The 16,192-nt window shown below is 41.3% G+C and overlaps 1 protein-coding gene and 1 long non-coding RNA gene across 2 annotated transcripts; one reads left to right on the top strand and one right to left on the bottom strand.

The window, feature by feature from the left end:
* Positions 1–393: 393 nt before the first annotated feature.
* hs3st1 (heparan sulfate (glucosamine) 3-O-sulfotransferase 1) lies at positions 394–3,498 on the top strand. Its single transcript, XM_086300516.1, has 2 exons — positions 394–1,167; positions 1,772–3,498. The coding sequence occupies exon 2, from the start codon at positions 1,924–1,926 to the stop codon at positions 2,845–2,847; it is 924 nt and encodes a 307-aa protein (XP_086156642.1). The 5' UTR covers positions 394–1,167; positions 1,772–1,923; the 3' UTR covers positions 2,848–3,498.
* A 10,519-nt stretch (positions 3,499–14,017) lies between these two features.
* LOC147337142 (uncharacterized) lies at positions 14,018–14,576 on the bottom strand. The gene is made up of 3 exons (XR_015124731.1): positions 14,434–14,576; positions 14,190–14,360; positions 14,018–14,110 (listed from the first exon to the last, which is right to left on the bottom strand). It is a non-coding gene; the product is annotated as an uncharacterized LOC147337142 (long non-coding RNA).
* Between the last annotated feature and the right edge of the window lie 1,616 nt (positions 14,577–16,192).

Raw genomic sequence — 16,192 nt, forward strand, 5'->3', positions numbered from 1 at the left:
TAAGTAGAATCAACAAACTGATATCAAGCTTCACCTGTAGTTACCATCTAGTTAAAGCAAATATCTGATTTAAAAAAGCAAGCATTACACAATATACACAAGTGTATTAACAGTGTTTTTTCCTATCACACTGCGTCTTTTACTGCTTTCTCATCTCTGCAAGTCCAATATGACACAACCTATCAAGGTATTTGACGTTAATGACGTGCCACTTATTCATCGCCACTTTGAAGTCACTCAGTCTTTCTCACACTGACTGTACATCCAAAGGTGAGTCAGGGGACATTGTGAAATCCTCCAATGACTCAGTTAAACAGTAAATACAAAGCTTGGAAAGACACTTTGGACTCATTGCTAAAGTGATGGGAGAACGATTTAAATATGTCAGAAGAAAAAGAAATACAGCTCAACAGGTGGTGAGATTGTGCAACTTGGACTCAGTGACTACCCACAGATGCAGTTGCATTGTGGGCAAAGGAGGAGAAGAATGCCAGGGATGAATAACTGGCCTGTCTCTTTCATTTCCCCTGAAAGCAACAGTGAAGAGGGAACTCCTGGAGGCTCAGCTGAATAGTCTTTTTCAATCCCAATCCTGAGAAGGCTCAGCCTCTCTATGGGCAACAAATTCACTGAGTAGAGCATCTCAGTCTGCTTGAATTGAATGTTTGGCTTAAAAAAAATCATAAATAGTCTTAAATCAAAGCTAGAACACCCATCAAGACTGGAGCGATTTTCTGCTCTGTGGCGCAATTATATTGTCGCTTTCTTTTTTGCTTTGTTCCTTCTACATGATGCATAGATCACCTGCTTCAGTTCTCCGTCACATATCACACATACCAGCGGCGGTATAGCTGACAAATATGATGACATTTTAACAACCTGAGTCAGTAGGGGGAGTGGTCCTGCAGGCGTGAGGTAGGCGTAGACTTCTACACAACAGCTGACACTCAAAAAACGGGAGGACAGCGTCGGTCTGAGGCTCAGAGGAGGCGCTCCGGTGAAGTTGTGCCCCGCGCAGCGCAAGTTTATACGCGCTCGGAAAATTCACAGACGATACAGAGGTGGATCCTACATAATTGCTGGTGTGGAAGCGGCGGTGCTGTGAGCGAAGAGCCTCCAGCTGCAAGGCATGAAATCTTTGTCGAGTGGACGATTGTAGTTAAAAAGGTAAGAGATAAACGGCGTTTCCTGGATTGGCACCCAATGCAACCGTCATATGGAAAATATAACGAGCAAAAAACCCAGCTTGTCTGCATGATTTCTTTGTTTTTTCTTTTAGCGGTGCAGAATTTAATTTGCAGAACAAACCGCACCTGCTTTTCTATTTGTTTCCTGTCGCATTAAAAGCAACATCTACCGTGAGAGCGTTTGACCTCTTTAGCGCATATTTATTATTTTAGTTCTGATTTCTAAATTAATAAATTGTTGATCAGTAGTTGCAGAGAATAAAACCAGGTGAGTCTCGGCTCATCGACGTTTCACTTCGTCTTTTGATGCCATCAGTTGACTGTACATAAATCATTAGCACGGTTATATAAATGACAGCATGTTTATTATAGGGGCAGACACAGTTCCTGTTTGACGTGAAGGTGATTCGTGTTTGCGGACGTTAAACGGCAGAAAGTTTAAGGACACTGATTATGTTAAAGGAAGTATCGTTTGCTAGTTTAACTTCCTTCTAGGATTTGGAGTTGTGAAACTTAATATTTGTCTTTCTGCCAAAAGATTCACCTGTTATTGGTCTGCTCACAGCTGTTGTCTTTCCTTGTAGTTGCTGCTGCTGGCAGAGAAGAGGCTGTTTTGGGTTTTTCTTCTTCTTGCTTTTCAATCAGACCGTTGTCCACAAGCAGCTGCTCTTTCAATGTGGGATACAGTTTTAGTGCTTTCGCCAGGCTGAAATCCTCCAGGGTCAGGACCTCACTCATGGCAGCTTTGCTCCTTGGGCTGCTGCTTTTTGCAATGCAGTCCCCGCCAATCCCCTCCAGGCCAGTGGCCGACGGCGACGGGGGGCCACCTTTACCTCCAACCTCATCACCCGCTGACAACGGGACCACCAGCCATCCAAATGGGACACTCCAGCAACTTCCTCATATTCTAATTGTTGGCGTGAGGAAGGGAGGAACACGGGCGCTGATTGAGATGCTCAGCCTGCACAGCTCGGTGGCTGCAGCTCAGAACGAGGTGCACTTCTTTGATTGGGAAAGTCACTTTCAGAGGGGCTTGCCTTGGTATCTCAGCCAGATGCCCTACGCTTTCCCCGACCAGCTGACGGTAGAGAAGACGCCGGCCTACTTCACCTCCAGCAAAGTCCCTAAACGCATCCATCAGATGAACCCTGACATCAAGCTGCTGCTTATCCTCAGAGACCCCACAGAGCGGGTGCTCTCGGACTACACCCAGGTCTTTTACAACCGTCTCCAGAAACACAAGCGCTACCAGCCCATCGAATCTGTGCTGGTGAAGGACGGTGAGATCAATCTGGGATACAAGGCTCTCAATCGCAGCCTTTACTATGTCCACATGCAAAACTGGCTGCAATACTTCCCACTGGAGAGCATTCACATCGTGGATGGGGATGAATTAATCAGAGACCCCTTACCTGAGATGAAAAAGGTGGAGAGGTTCTTAAAGCTGGAGCCTCAAATAAACGCTTCAAATTTTTACTTCAATAAAACTAAAGGATTCTACTGTTTGAGAGACCACGGGCGAGAGCGGTGTTTACATGATTCGAAAGGCAGGGCTCACCCTCACGTGGCTCCTGCCATCCTGCAAAAACTCTACCAGTTCTTTCATGAACCCAACAAGAAGTTCTTTGAGCTGGTGGGTCGAACATTCAACTGGAAATGAACGTCAGAGTGTCTGTAGCTGGTTGTAGAGTTTCTTGGGGAAATGCGTGGTTTTTCCACACTAACAATGTAGACAGTGAGTCAAAGCTAATGTAAAATTAAAGTAAATCTATTTTTGTACTAGTGTGTTTGCTACAGAAGTATGATCCAGCCAAATATCAGGGCAGACTGCATTTGAAGACATGCTTTTAGTGCATGTCTTGTTTTTCTTTCCTAAACACACGTTCTCTGTGTTTCTGTGCTGTTACACACTCACTCTGCTGTTCAGCCCCTCTGAACAAAGACAACTTACTATGACGTCGATAATGATATTCAGACTGTAGACTGTGATAATGTGTTGCATCAAAATTAGTACTGAGCAGTTTAATATTGTCATACCCTCTTTTTCTCACTTCATATGACATTATTAATGTTTAACTGCATTTTTAGTGCTACGAAGGACCTTTATCTGCTGCTATTTTTTCCCTCCTTTTTCAGTCACTTTCAGGCAAACGCCACACTGAATATGTATTTGTTCTCCTTGCTACTCACGTTTCCTCATGTAAGAGTCAAAAATATGCTGTATGCACATCATCTATTGCTGATTATTACTGTAATTATTGTTTTTTTAAGTGAAGAATTAATACCATAATAAAGATGTATTTTATTTTTAGCATGTCTGATGCTTTTGCTCACATATTGAATTATTTTTATTCATTTATTATGTATTTGTGTGTTGTGTCATTTGTCTACACTAACAGGTGCATACGTGTGCTGCAAAACTGTTTTGTGGATTGTAAGTTCCTTCAGAACATTCACACAAAAAATGCTTTAAACATGCTGGTACATGCTAGCAGCAATGGTGGAACTTATCGTTTTCAATCACAACTGTGTTGAATTTCCTGTTTGGCTGCTCTGCGCCTGCTGGGGGGGGGGTCTTGTTTATGAAGCTAAGTTCTGCTTCTCTGGTGATTTTAATTCTCCAGTTATAAACAGCTGCATTCATTTGCAGGTAATTGACTTTTACCTTAATAAATTAGGACTACTGTGGCATGAGTGGGCAGGCAGGTGAAGTCAGAATTGAGCACAGTCTTTGCCATGAGAAATCTAAAGAGGAGTTGTTTATGCTCAAGGGTGTGATCTTACTCAGTTTTTTAAAGCGGCATGGCATTATTTATTCAAATCGTATTGCTACTTTGAAAACATCAGCAGCGCAGTATTGAAGACATTAAGCTCTAAAAATCCACAGTAGCTGTTTCATATTTGAATGTGGCCTAGATTTACTTGGGGGCTTACTGGGACTGTGCAGACAGGAGGTTAACCTCAATGCCCCTGAAATGCGGACCACAGCAATATTTATTTCTTGCTTTTTTCTTTTTTTTGCCCTCAGAGAGCAGGAATAGTACTGCAGTAACATGTGTTTTTTTTTAGTGTTAGTACTGAGTAAGACTGTCTATGGTTTTTAAACAGAACAAGTTTGGCTACAGGCATTGGGAGGAGGGGGGAGTCAAAAACAGAGAAATGGTGCGAGGTAGAGTCTGATCCGCTGCGCTGTAAGATTATCAGACATCAGCATGCGTCATTTGGTGTGTACAGCAATAACACCAGATCTAGCACGTTCTGCTGATAGTGTTGTTTTTAAAACTCTAACTCTCCAAATGGTCTTTTGCAATAGCAACACCTGGAGAAACTTTCAGGAATGCTGTTGAAATTCGTGAAGTTAAGAACAAAACAACAGCAATGTCAGCGTCACCGTCCTTCGGGTCAAAGCAGGACTGATGCATTTTCCAGATTGACCTGTTTTCCTCTCCACCTCGCAGTCTGCAAAAGTACTCATTTAAGGAGAATCATGTGGAGAAGTAATGTTAAGCTTTTTTTTACCTCTACTTGGGCAAAGTACATTTCAGGCCTTGTTCTCTACGCTCTCAGTATCCTGCTGCTTTATAATTCTGCTTTCACATAAGCTGACAAGCCATAAATTGAGCTAATAAAATGCATTACAATTGTTTTTGGCAAGTAGTCCCACACGGGAAAACAGCTGTCACTGGTCACTGCTGGCACTTCCACCAAAGAGGATTTTCACTTCTCAAATTCTCAGGAATTAATTTTAAATTTAACAAGCTGAAACCTTTAAATTGAGAGAATAATAATTTACATAGAAAATCACAATTTGTGTGGTAGGAGTTTGTTTTTTCTCATTTCCAGCAATATTAATCATCGCATGTCTCCTGAGATTTAAAGGGGGTTGCTAGTTAAATGCCGTGTTTGTTAAATCATCCTACAGACAGTCAGTATGTCAGTTGCTTTTACTTCTGAAATTTTGCAGACACCTCACACATTATCTTGGGTAGAATTTTAAATGCAGAGTTTATTGTTGGGGTATTTTTGCATTTATGTATAGTACTTTTTGTCCTTTTTCCTGGATAAAGTTAGTAAAAAGTTGATCCTGGAAAACATTTCTGTGACAGCAAAGTTGCCCCAGCCAAAAATGGTTGCAGTTCCATGGCTACAATTGCAGGGCAGTAATGAGGCGGGTTAATTCACGTCTAATAGCGGTTGAGTCAGACCCTCTCTTCAAAAGCAAAAGGCCTGTGTGTGGTTTTCTTATTACAACATATGATTTACAGCTGAATTGGTTATGAAGTGGTTGTCATCAAACAGACCCACAACATCCACTTCGCATACACAAAATACACATGGACGCCCATGTATTGAATATAAAATCATTTTGATGACATTTATCTATATCCCTGTTTCATAATGTGTTATTTGTTCAGGTCTGTATACTCTCACAACCTTTCTGATGTCACCAGTATAAGCCTCTGGTGTATATTTCTCAAAGTACAGAAGGATGTCATGCAGAAAATGAGAGGTCATGATCACAATCTCATCTCACAGTCCACCTTTTCTTTATCTTCCTCTTCCTGCATGCCGGATTGTTTTTAAGCAGTCAGAGAATAAAAGATAAAAGTCCAGAGAAGACGTCCAGCTGATATTGATGAAGGACACTTTTTTTGTCAGCCGTTAACTTATGTGTTGAGTGGACATTCAAACAGCAGTCATTCAGCTAAAGAAACTGAAGAGCAAAACGGGATTCAAATATGAGTTTTGTCTTGTTTTTAAAAAAGGTCCCTCTTTTTTCTCATGGTCTGCTTTTGTTTGTCCAGCAACAGAAAACCTGTTTTACATACAAGCCTTCATCAGGGAGTTGATCAGATTTCATGGACACAAGTGGAATATTCCGCTTTCACCGAAAGGGGGAGTGGAATATTCCGCTTTGCGCACTTGAAGAATCAGGAAAATACTCATATTTTAATGGTCATTAAGCCCTAAAAATATTCACAGGAATAATTGAGTGTTTCTGGAGCACTGGTGATAATTCCCTCTGAGTTTGTCACCGTGGAAGGTTATAAACTCTGCTCCTCTAGGCACTCAATAGCTTTCTGAAGCTTTCTGAGTTCTTTCTGGTGACAATGCTTTGTGCAAAGACATATTTTTTTTCCCGCTGCCTCTCCTTCTGCTTTGCTCATATTCGACATCGGAGTAGCATCTATTAAGAGTTCATGAACGCCTCATTAGTCTAGTCAGCTGTACAGACCTCTAAAGTTTTACAGTCACAAATTTCCCTTAACGTCACCTAATTAATCTCCGCCACACTATTAATTTGCCTCCTCGCCCCACATGCAGTAAGAGCGGTAAACCAGCGCTACAAGCAGGATTAATAGCCTTGCCCTCTTCCCAGCAGCTCCCACTGCTCCAGTACTTCCACCATAACGTTATTTGCTGTGGAACTTTCTAGACTAACTTGGAACCAGTCGTCCCCACCCCCACAGCCAGCCCACACTAGTTGTTCTTGAAGGGGCCTGTTTCCTCCGAATCACAATCGGCTATTCTAGGGTTTTTCAAAGGATGATGTGATGCGATGGAGCATAGCTTCTTCTGCACTCTCCAGGGCTGCAGCTCGCTTTAATTGGAATAGATTGTTTGTCCACTCGGTGTGTGAAACTCGGCAGAAATAACACATGCACCCACTCTTTCTCTATTTTCCACAAGAACAGTGGAATGCATACATCCAAACACACACATGCAGACTTGCATTGTGTGCTTGCCAGCCCTGTATTAAGCTCTGCCTGTCATGTATACACTTCCTGAGCTAAGCTTCCAGATTTCACAGAGATATACACAGGAAGCGATTTCAAAACAGCTCATGTTTTAAAGGTCATTTAAGAATTGCTGCTTTGTTTTTTTTTTCTCTTTTCAAATTCTCCAAGTACTTTTCTAACTCACAGAATGAAAAAATAACTCTTCTACTGCTTGATAAGAAAGCTTTTTAACCTGCTTCTTAAATCGGCTCTTAATTTCAAAGAAAATTCGTCTTTTAAAGATATTTTCATGCTGAAAATAGACAGAGATATATAAAAATTTAAATACAAATATAAGAGATATATGCCACTTCCGGCCAACTGGATTAAGAAATACAGTCAAAGCATAAGAAATTGATTTGGAAACTGTTTTGTAAAGCAATAGAGACTCTTGAGCTTTTTGAAATAACTTCAAAACAGCTGTAAGTTTTGTTAAATGTCCCTCTGTTTTTTTATTTTCACAAGGAAGGTAATTATTTTTATGAAAAGCCGATGCTTAGCTCTGAGACTAGAATGTAACACAAATTAATGTGAGGCGTGACAGGTAGAATTACTAAGTAGCATTTGAGTCTTTGTGAAGAGAAAACAACAGTAATATGATATGAAAAACAAAATGCCTTTTTTTCATTTAAGTATGTGAAAGCTTTTCTAGGTAGCTTTCATTCAGTGAGACGTGCTCAAACAGCCTGAGGTAACGTTTCTTCCTTTTGAACCAGGTAACCTTGAAATCAGGACACAACAGGCAAATGAAAAGATTCTCACAAAACTGTGCCTCTTCTTTGCAGTCTCGGCGATCAGCTTTGATTAAAACAACCAAAACACAGACAACAGTGAATCAAAGTAATTGTATGTTGATTTATGTCAATTTAATTCATGAATAAAGAGGGCGTCCATGTACTTAGGCATGGTTTTTTTAGGCGGCAAACGAGGGGTTTCTCTGTGCTGTCATGAAACATCATCAAATGTCAATACGAACTGTCTTCTCTTGTTAGTATTGACATTTCTACTAAGTATATATTCTAAAGAGTTGCTCAACAAGCTTCCTCACTTGTTTCACGTTGAATGTCGTGAAATATACATTAAAAAAAAAAAGAAGTTAAAACGCTCTGGTCAGAGTTGGGTGGCCCAGTTATCCCAGCCCTCAGCTTAAGGTGGGGGCCTGGGACATTGTGCAAATTTTCAAAAAATGTGCTGTTTGAGACCCACCGTTCACGGGAAATAAGGTTTCGTTTTTATTCTCAACTCACCATCTGAGAGGCTGTGACTCAGGAGGTAGAGTGGGTTGTCTACTAATTGGTTGGTAGTTTGATGTCTGGTTCATCTAGGCAGGGATCAAACTACATCAAAGTATGTTTTGGAAACCCTGAGTTGCCCCTGCTGCATCCACTGGAGTGTGAGTGTGTGTTAAGCTTAAAAAGTGCTATAAGAGTAACACTCCATTGACTTTTTTTGGCACAATGGTTCAAACTTTAAGGTTCCGACAGCTCTAGAAGCACCAGCGTGTGGCACTGATTCTTTTCAAACCCCAAAGCTGGCAGATCACAGGGTGGTCCATGTGTGCCACTACCGCTCCTCTCTTACTTGGCAGAGGTATAATTAGTAGGTTTCCCAAGTTTAGTAGCTGCTAGTTTAGCTTTTACTCCTTTTAGTGTTTTTTTAACTATTACCACAGGGTCTTTGTCAGAGACATATTTAATAATTAAAACTGAATAATTACAAGTTCAGAATAGATATAGATTCAAGATGACACTTTTCCAAGTCAATGGACTCACAACCATTGCAGACATTCCAGTTCTCTATTCATCCATCTGCAGGTTATGATAACAAAGGCTGAAACTATGCATAGGACAGATCCTATGCATTTTTACATTATTTTGGTTGGTTTTAGGAACGCACAGAAGATTTTCCCAAAGTAATTGTTTTCTTTTTTATACTTAACATGTTATTAACGTTAACATGTAGTTTGAGTTTTTAGTTCAGCTTAGGGTTTTTTCTGTATTAAGGGTGTGATTAGTTCCTGATTGAAAAGCTTGTCTAAATGTGCCTGGGTTCTGTCACACAGGGAGTCGTCAAATTTTGGTTGTTACGTCTCAGTTTTAGCTCATCCAGCTTTAATCAAACAGAACAGCACAGCAGGTATAGGACCACACCCTGTGACAGGCATGGCAGCAAGATTCATGCCAAGGATATCGCATCAAGCATCATGAAGACAACTGTTTGTTCCCCAAGTCCCCCCCCCTTTGGCAAGATTATCTGCATTCTGGGCACGCACACATGTAGCTGATGGCCCCACCATGTGGCAAACTTTACAAATTCTTTCTATTGAAATTTAGAGCTTAGTTTAATATACAAAAGCGAAAAAAGAAATAACAGGTGAATGAAAGGCTGCAGCATTTTTTTGGCTTTGCTTTGTTTGACACAGTCAAATGAAAACACTGTGGTTAGCTTTAAAGCTGTTGAGAAAAATGTTCAGTAAAATGACTAGATGTAGCTGCAGCTCACAATCACAGCAGGTTTAAGATTTATATGAAGGGAAAATGCATTTCATTTTAATTGCTACTGGGAATATTTTTTGCTTTGCCAGCAGGTTGGGGTTTTTTATATTTATTTTTTTAATTACAAATGAAGCTCCTAGTGCTTTGCATGTATCTGCGGGCTCGCTCCAAGCATGAACGTCAGTTGGACACTACTTCTACAAAGCCAGATGACTTGCAAACTAAGCCGAACTATGGCAAGTTTGAAGTCAGGATTTTCTGTGTCAAGAAAGTCGCTCTGTGTTTACCTGGCTAAATCACCATGGCAACTTGTGTTTAAAAATATCAACTTAGATAAGATAAGATAAGATAGAACTTTATTAATCCCTCGGGTGGGTTCCTCTGGGAAATTCGATTTCCAAAAAAAGCACAGCACCGACCGAAGTTACAGTTACAGAATTGTTATATATATATACACACACACACACACACACACACACACACACACACACACACACACATATAAATACAGAAACAAATATAAATAAAATATACGAAGGGGATAAATAGAATAAATAGGAATAAAAAATAAAAATACAAGTGAATTGCACATTTCAAGTATTGAGTCTATTGCACTGTTGACTATTTACAAAAAAGTATTGCACAAGGTATTGTACAGTGAGGTGCAGAGGCACTACAGCTTAGTTGTTCCCCCCTCCTTTGTCCTCCTGTTTCCCCTCCCTCTCCCCTCCAGAGAGGAGTTAAACAGTCTGATGGCGTGTGGGACAAAGGAGTTTTTAAGTCTGTTAGTTCTTGTCTTGGGGAGAAGCAACCTGTCACTGAACAGACTCTTCTGGTTGTTAATGGCCGTGTGCAGAGGATGCCCAGCATTGTTCATAATGTCCAGCAGTTTCTTTAGTGTCCTTTTCTCTGCCACTGTCACCAGAGTGTCCAGCTTCATGCCGACCACAGAGCTAGCCCTCCTGATCAGTTTCTCCAGCCAACTTCTCTATCGTGCAGCCGCCATCTTGGGGGGGAAAAACAGTGGCACCGAGCAGCAAAATTATACATTTGAATTCAAATGTACAATAAATCCCAAGATAATGATTTTCTTCAGCATTAATCGCTTGTCCTATTTGCAGCAGTCTTGCAGGATACTGTTAAAATGTTTGTGTTCCATAGAGACTTTTAATCACCATTTTCATCATCATCATCTGAGTAAGTGGCACTCATGGGAATCATTTTATGCAGAAGAAGGTTCACATGACCTCCAGAAACGTAATTTTTTTAATGTGAACACGCATAGAGCCTGAAGCAGAAGGACTGCTGTTGTGATACACATTATGGAGATTTAGATTTTTTAAAGCCAGCTAAGGGAAAGACACCCTGTCTATGCTAAACATTGTTCATAATATATCACTCAGGATTGAAAATGTTAGGATAGAACAACAGAGAGAGGTCCGGTGCCGGCAGGAGACACTAAAAGTAGGAAGAACAGGAAGAGACTGTAGAGCAGGGGTGTCAAACTCAAAAACGCAGTGGGCCAAAATTCAAAACTGGAACAAAGTCGCGGGCTAACATTAATATTTATTGAAAAAAAAAAAATCTTCCTCCAGATATAACAGACTCAAATAAGTTTTGCTGGAAAACTGAATATGGAACAAGCAAAGCTTAATACTAAACAATATATATATTAGCTGTATAATACCAGTAGGCCAGCTCTGATAGTCATTTGGTATGGCTTCATTAGGCTGCGGGCCAAATTTGACACCTATGCTGTAGAGCACACAGACAGATTGACAACCACATGGAGTGCAGACGAGGAGAAAGAAAGAGAGAGACAACAACTGCAAAACCAAAGGGCACTCCTTACTCAAACGTAGCAACTCACCAACAGTAATAGGGAGTGGATCCTGCTTTGCCCTTCTTTTGACTCAAAAGAAAAACACACACAAAAAATAAATGATAATAATAATAATCATTTGTATCCATTTAGACTTAAAAGTATGGATCGAAAACCCATCAGAAATATGTTTTCTTGGGTCTTAGATTAAATTATTAAATTCTGTCTGACTTCGAAACAACTGGACAACTAGAGTAGTCGCCCCCTGCTGGTGATTGTTGTATATTTAGTATCTAGGTTTGTTGCACATTAACAATTGTGGCAGAAATTTAAAATAAAATAAAGCAACTTTGTTACACCTTACCTGGCTGCTTTTGCAAGCTAAAGTGACAGCTGTTGCTATAGCTTGCAGATTAAGCTAGTGTTAGCCTGCTAGTGAGGTAAAAATTCTGGCCTTGTGTTTTTGATCATTTTTTTGTTGTTGCTAACTTATTGCTTTGAAATCCGTAATGATCAGCGAGGGGCTGATTTGATGGTGAAACTGAGGGACAGTGGTCGCTCATAAGATAGCAACTTGTAAATCCACAAGGTAGGTAGGTTGGTACAGTACAGTATCATGGTGAAGAGAAAGCTGAGCCTAAAGCAAGGTTATCAAAATACAAGTCACTTATCACCATAAGCTGTGGGTAATGACCGAAGCAGATACACATGGTGTACATAAACTTTCTCTGAAGGGTGTCTGCTCTCTCCCCTGGAGATATGGTGAGAGGTGTGGTCACTCTGGAGGGGCTGAGAGTAGCTGTACTCCTGCTATCACTTTGGGCATTTGGCTACGATGCCCCCTGAATCCATTCTGGCTGAGGTTTTCCGGGCAGATCCTATTGGGCGAGGACCCCAGGGTAATTCCAGGGCATGCAGGGAACAGTAAAGTTTTCCCTTAGCTCAAGGGTCTTCCATTCAATTAGACTTCTTTTTAAAAAAACAAAACATTGGCCCCCTCCTGTTATCATTAGAAGGACAACAACCATGTGTTACGTCCCCACATGAAAGCTAGGCGAAGAAGGTGGGGGACAGTAACAGTTGGATGAAATGAAAAGGATGCCAGGCAGAGGTGTTTAACACAAAATAAATCTTTATTATAATTAATTAACCCAATAATCATATAAGCAGTAACAACAGAAAGAGAGCAACGCTGCTTTAATGATAAATCGGACAGGCCAACCCAAAGAGATGGTGACCGCTTCAATTAAGAAAACAACTATAAGGCTTCAACAGAAAAAAGACAGCAACGCTGCTCTTAGCAATAACCAAGAAATGGAGGCCGCCGTCAAGTTGAGTTACAACAAGCCACACACAGCAGGCCTTTTCCACACCTAGACCAGACTCACACACTGACCAGCACAGAGGAAATCCACCGCTTGCACTTTTGAGACTGTCTAGCTTTTATATACAGTCTATGTCTTTAGAGTAACTAAAATTACAGTTTTTTAGAATGGATATAAAAAAAAAACACACCAGCTGAGAAGGCTTAAAAAAGGCACCTCTTCTTCAAATGTTTACTCCCATTTTATACTGTAGAGATTTGCAGCTCTGCAGCCATTTCATAATTTTTCATATTGCTTATCTGTCACAGCCTGATCTGGGATCTGTATTTCATCTTGTTCTTGCACATTTTAAATATTAACTGGAAAGAGTCCTCGTTACATGTTGCATTCTCTTGAGTATGTCCGGTGAAAAAAGAAAGCTTTTCGCCCCTATTCCTCAGCAGTCAGGACACGTGAATGGTTTCATAACCTTTCTCATTCTCCCTGCACAAACAGAAAGGGATTTTGGCAGTAAATGACAACATTACAGTAAATATATTAAATCACCTAAATTAAATACCACTGTTTATGACTCAAAGTTATGATTTCTTCTCAGGCTATCACACAAATCATCAATTTCCCTCCATGCTTATTACATCTATGAGTGTTTTCATTTTGCAGCTTGACATTGTAACAAATAACGTTTAGATATTAGATCAGAAAAATGCGCTTTTACCTCTGAGTGAGCTGCTTCCTCAATCCTGTTTACCCTTTCAGAGCTAATGGGTCATAAATATACATGTCATTAGGAAAGAGGGGAAGGCAGAGAAGGCCCGTGCTCTCCTGTATGATGTATGTGCACATATTGCCATCTTTCCCTCATCTTGCTCAGGTTCTACATGTGTTGCTGCTGTGAGCCGGCAGTCATTGCTGTGCACTGTTATCAGTCATTTCCTGGCATGGTGTCTTCTGGCAGAGGAATAAGCCTCCATGGCCAGTGATAACTCCCACTGCCAACAGATACCTCTGCATGGGTAAAGCATGACTGGGCCTACTGATAGTCCTCACTCCCCATGTGTGTGTGTGAGAGAGAGAGAGAGAGAGAGAGAGAGAGAGAGAGAGAGAGAGAGAGATGCACAGTGGCTTCATGGCTTGCATGAGTTTTTGTTTACTCATGAAGGATATCGACCAGTTTCCATGCAAATGTGTATGTGTTGGATTAAGTACATGTGTGTGTCTGTCCATAGGGAGCAGGGAACTGTCACGGCTCAACGGCACGAGGGAACAGGGATGGACACAGGCGCAGAAACCAACCCGGAAGCGAGGTGACAGAAAACAAATGATTTATTTCCGCCCACAGGTAAACAAAGGTGAAACACAAAGCGACACCACCACACTAGTGGCGCGTAGGATTCGTCGGTGATAATGAGGGCGACCTAGACACCTCTAGGAGACGGCTGAACAGCGGGGACAGCGGGGACAGCGGGGAGGTAGAAACAGGACTAGGTAGGGGCCGGGGGCACTGGAACAAAAGGAGATCACGATCAGAGGGATCCAGCAGACAACCAATAATCCTCCGCAGTTGAATTGAATTGCCTTACTTGGTTTCAGATGGAGGGGACAGGTGGAGCGGAAAACCCGGAAGCGGTCGAGGCGTGGGGAGGCAGGCAGGTGAGCGGTGGGCCGGCAGGCCACGTTGTGTAAGCAGCTGGCGGCCCAGGTCCAGGAGGACGGGAGCGAGGGGAACAAGATCTCCACTCCGGGTGCTATCGCTGAGGACAAGAAAAGACAGGTCAGTCATCACACGGCGTTAAGACAAGGTTTAGGATGCTCCACTGAACTAACATGGGAATAGCAGATACTCAGGCGATGAGTGGTTGAGAGCGCAGGTCTGATATACCGCTGGCACGATTGCTCACAGGTGGTCAGCCAGGGAGGGGCAACCGGACTCCGCCTAAAGGAGGAGGAGCCGCTGTCTGAGACCTGCAGGTGCCAGACCATGACAGGAACCATATGGATTATGATGCCAAGCAGGATTTTTTAAAACTCTGGTCTCCAGATCCTCCCCACAGAGCAAAACTCTAATAACTCCAAATGTGTGCTGTTACTGAGAATAGTGTCATTCGCACTTGACGTCACTGCTGAGCTTATTTGGACGCTTCCGACGCTCAAATTATTCTGCAGTGTTACCCTGCTTGTAAGAAAACATGGTCTCTAGTGTGCGGATATAATAACTCTGTTTGTTCTCCAGACACGCAAGAAATATTCTCTGTTAACATGCTGCATATGGTTTGAATCAAAGCTAAATGACATGCAAGTTCATTCAAGTATCACATTACAACATAACTAGGTTTTTTGTGTGTGTTGTTTTGACGCTGGGTATTGAAACCATGTGTTGGATTTTCCCTGGGTAGCTGTGTCATGCTCCTGAATATGCTGCAGTTCTAGATCAGTAGAGAAGAGACACAAAATAATGGTATTGTAATTAAACTGAGGCTCAATGTTTAGTGGCACTGAAAGGGGTGATCAGGTGTGGCACAGGATCCCTTTCTATAGGAGTAGAGGGCAGAGATGGGCAGTAACGCGTTACTTGTAACGCGTTACTGTAATCTGATTACTTTTTTCAAGTAACGAGTAAAGTAAGGGATTACTATTGCAAAATCGGTAATTAGATTACCGTTACTTTCCCGTAGGAACGCTGCGTTACTGCGTTACTAAAACCGTGATTTTTTTTGCGAGAATGTCTCATGACAGTGACGTAAGCAAGTGCAACGTTGGTGACAACAGCTGTGTGCAGATCAACAATGGATAATATATCGAGTGCAGGAGAGCGTATGAGCGTGCAGCGTTTAAAGCGTGGAAGTACTGACCTTACTTTGAGTTTGATTCCATAAAAAGTGACAAAAACATTAGCGTCCATCGTGCGTGGGAAGAAAACTTCTTTTTACAGCGAAAAAAACCCCTAAACTTCCGAGCAAGCACCGAGTAGCTACGACGTGATGGGAAACTCACAGAGACGCTCGCGCGGATTCTTCAACTGACCGCAGCACACCTACACCAGGGTAACCCTCCGCCTACCCTGCTCCTGCTTTACAGGTGAAAATAGAGCAAAAGGACCGCTGAGTCTTTGACTTTATTTATTTTCTGCTGTGTTTTACTTGCATCTGTTTGAAAGAGTGAGTGAAAACACAAAAAATATTTTATTTTATGTGCTGGAATGTGCAGAAAATAGGTTTAAATGTTAAACTAATTTATTCAAGTCAGAGAATGTTGCATATAATTAAATGTTTTGCTTGATGCATAAAGTTAAAAGATTAAAACTGATAAAACAAGTTAAAAAAAGAGACTTTTCCATTTGATTACATTTTGTATGATGGATTATGTAGAAAAAGTAGAATTGGGCTGAAAGATCTATCACTTTATCACCTCTTCAGGTTGTAAATCGTGTTTTTAAAAAGTAACTAAGTAACTAAGTAACTAAGTAATTAATTACTTTTGAAAATAAGTAATCAGTAAAGTAACGGGATTACTTTTTGGGGGGAGTAATCAGTAATTAGTTACTGATTACTTTTTTCAAGTAACTTGACCAACACTGGTAGAGGGT

Source organism: Aulonocara sp. 'chitande type north' Nkhata Bay, linkage group LG2 (assembly GCF_057382095.1).
Source record: "Aulonocara sp. 'chitande type north' Nkhata Bay isolate Kocher_YH1m ecotype deep benthic linkage group LG2, A_spYH_male_GT1.1, whole genome shotgun sequence".
NCBI lineage: Eukaryota > Metazoa > Chordata > Actinopteri > Cichliformes > Cichlidae > Aulonocara > Aulonocara sp. 'chitande type north' Nkhata Bay.

Coding starts and splice junctions, on each gene's coding strand:
- hs3st1 (XM_086300516.1), top strand. CDS start 1,924: ATGGCAGCTTTGCTCCTTGGGCTGCTGCTTTTTGCAATGCAGTCCCCG.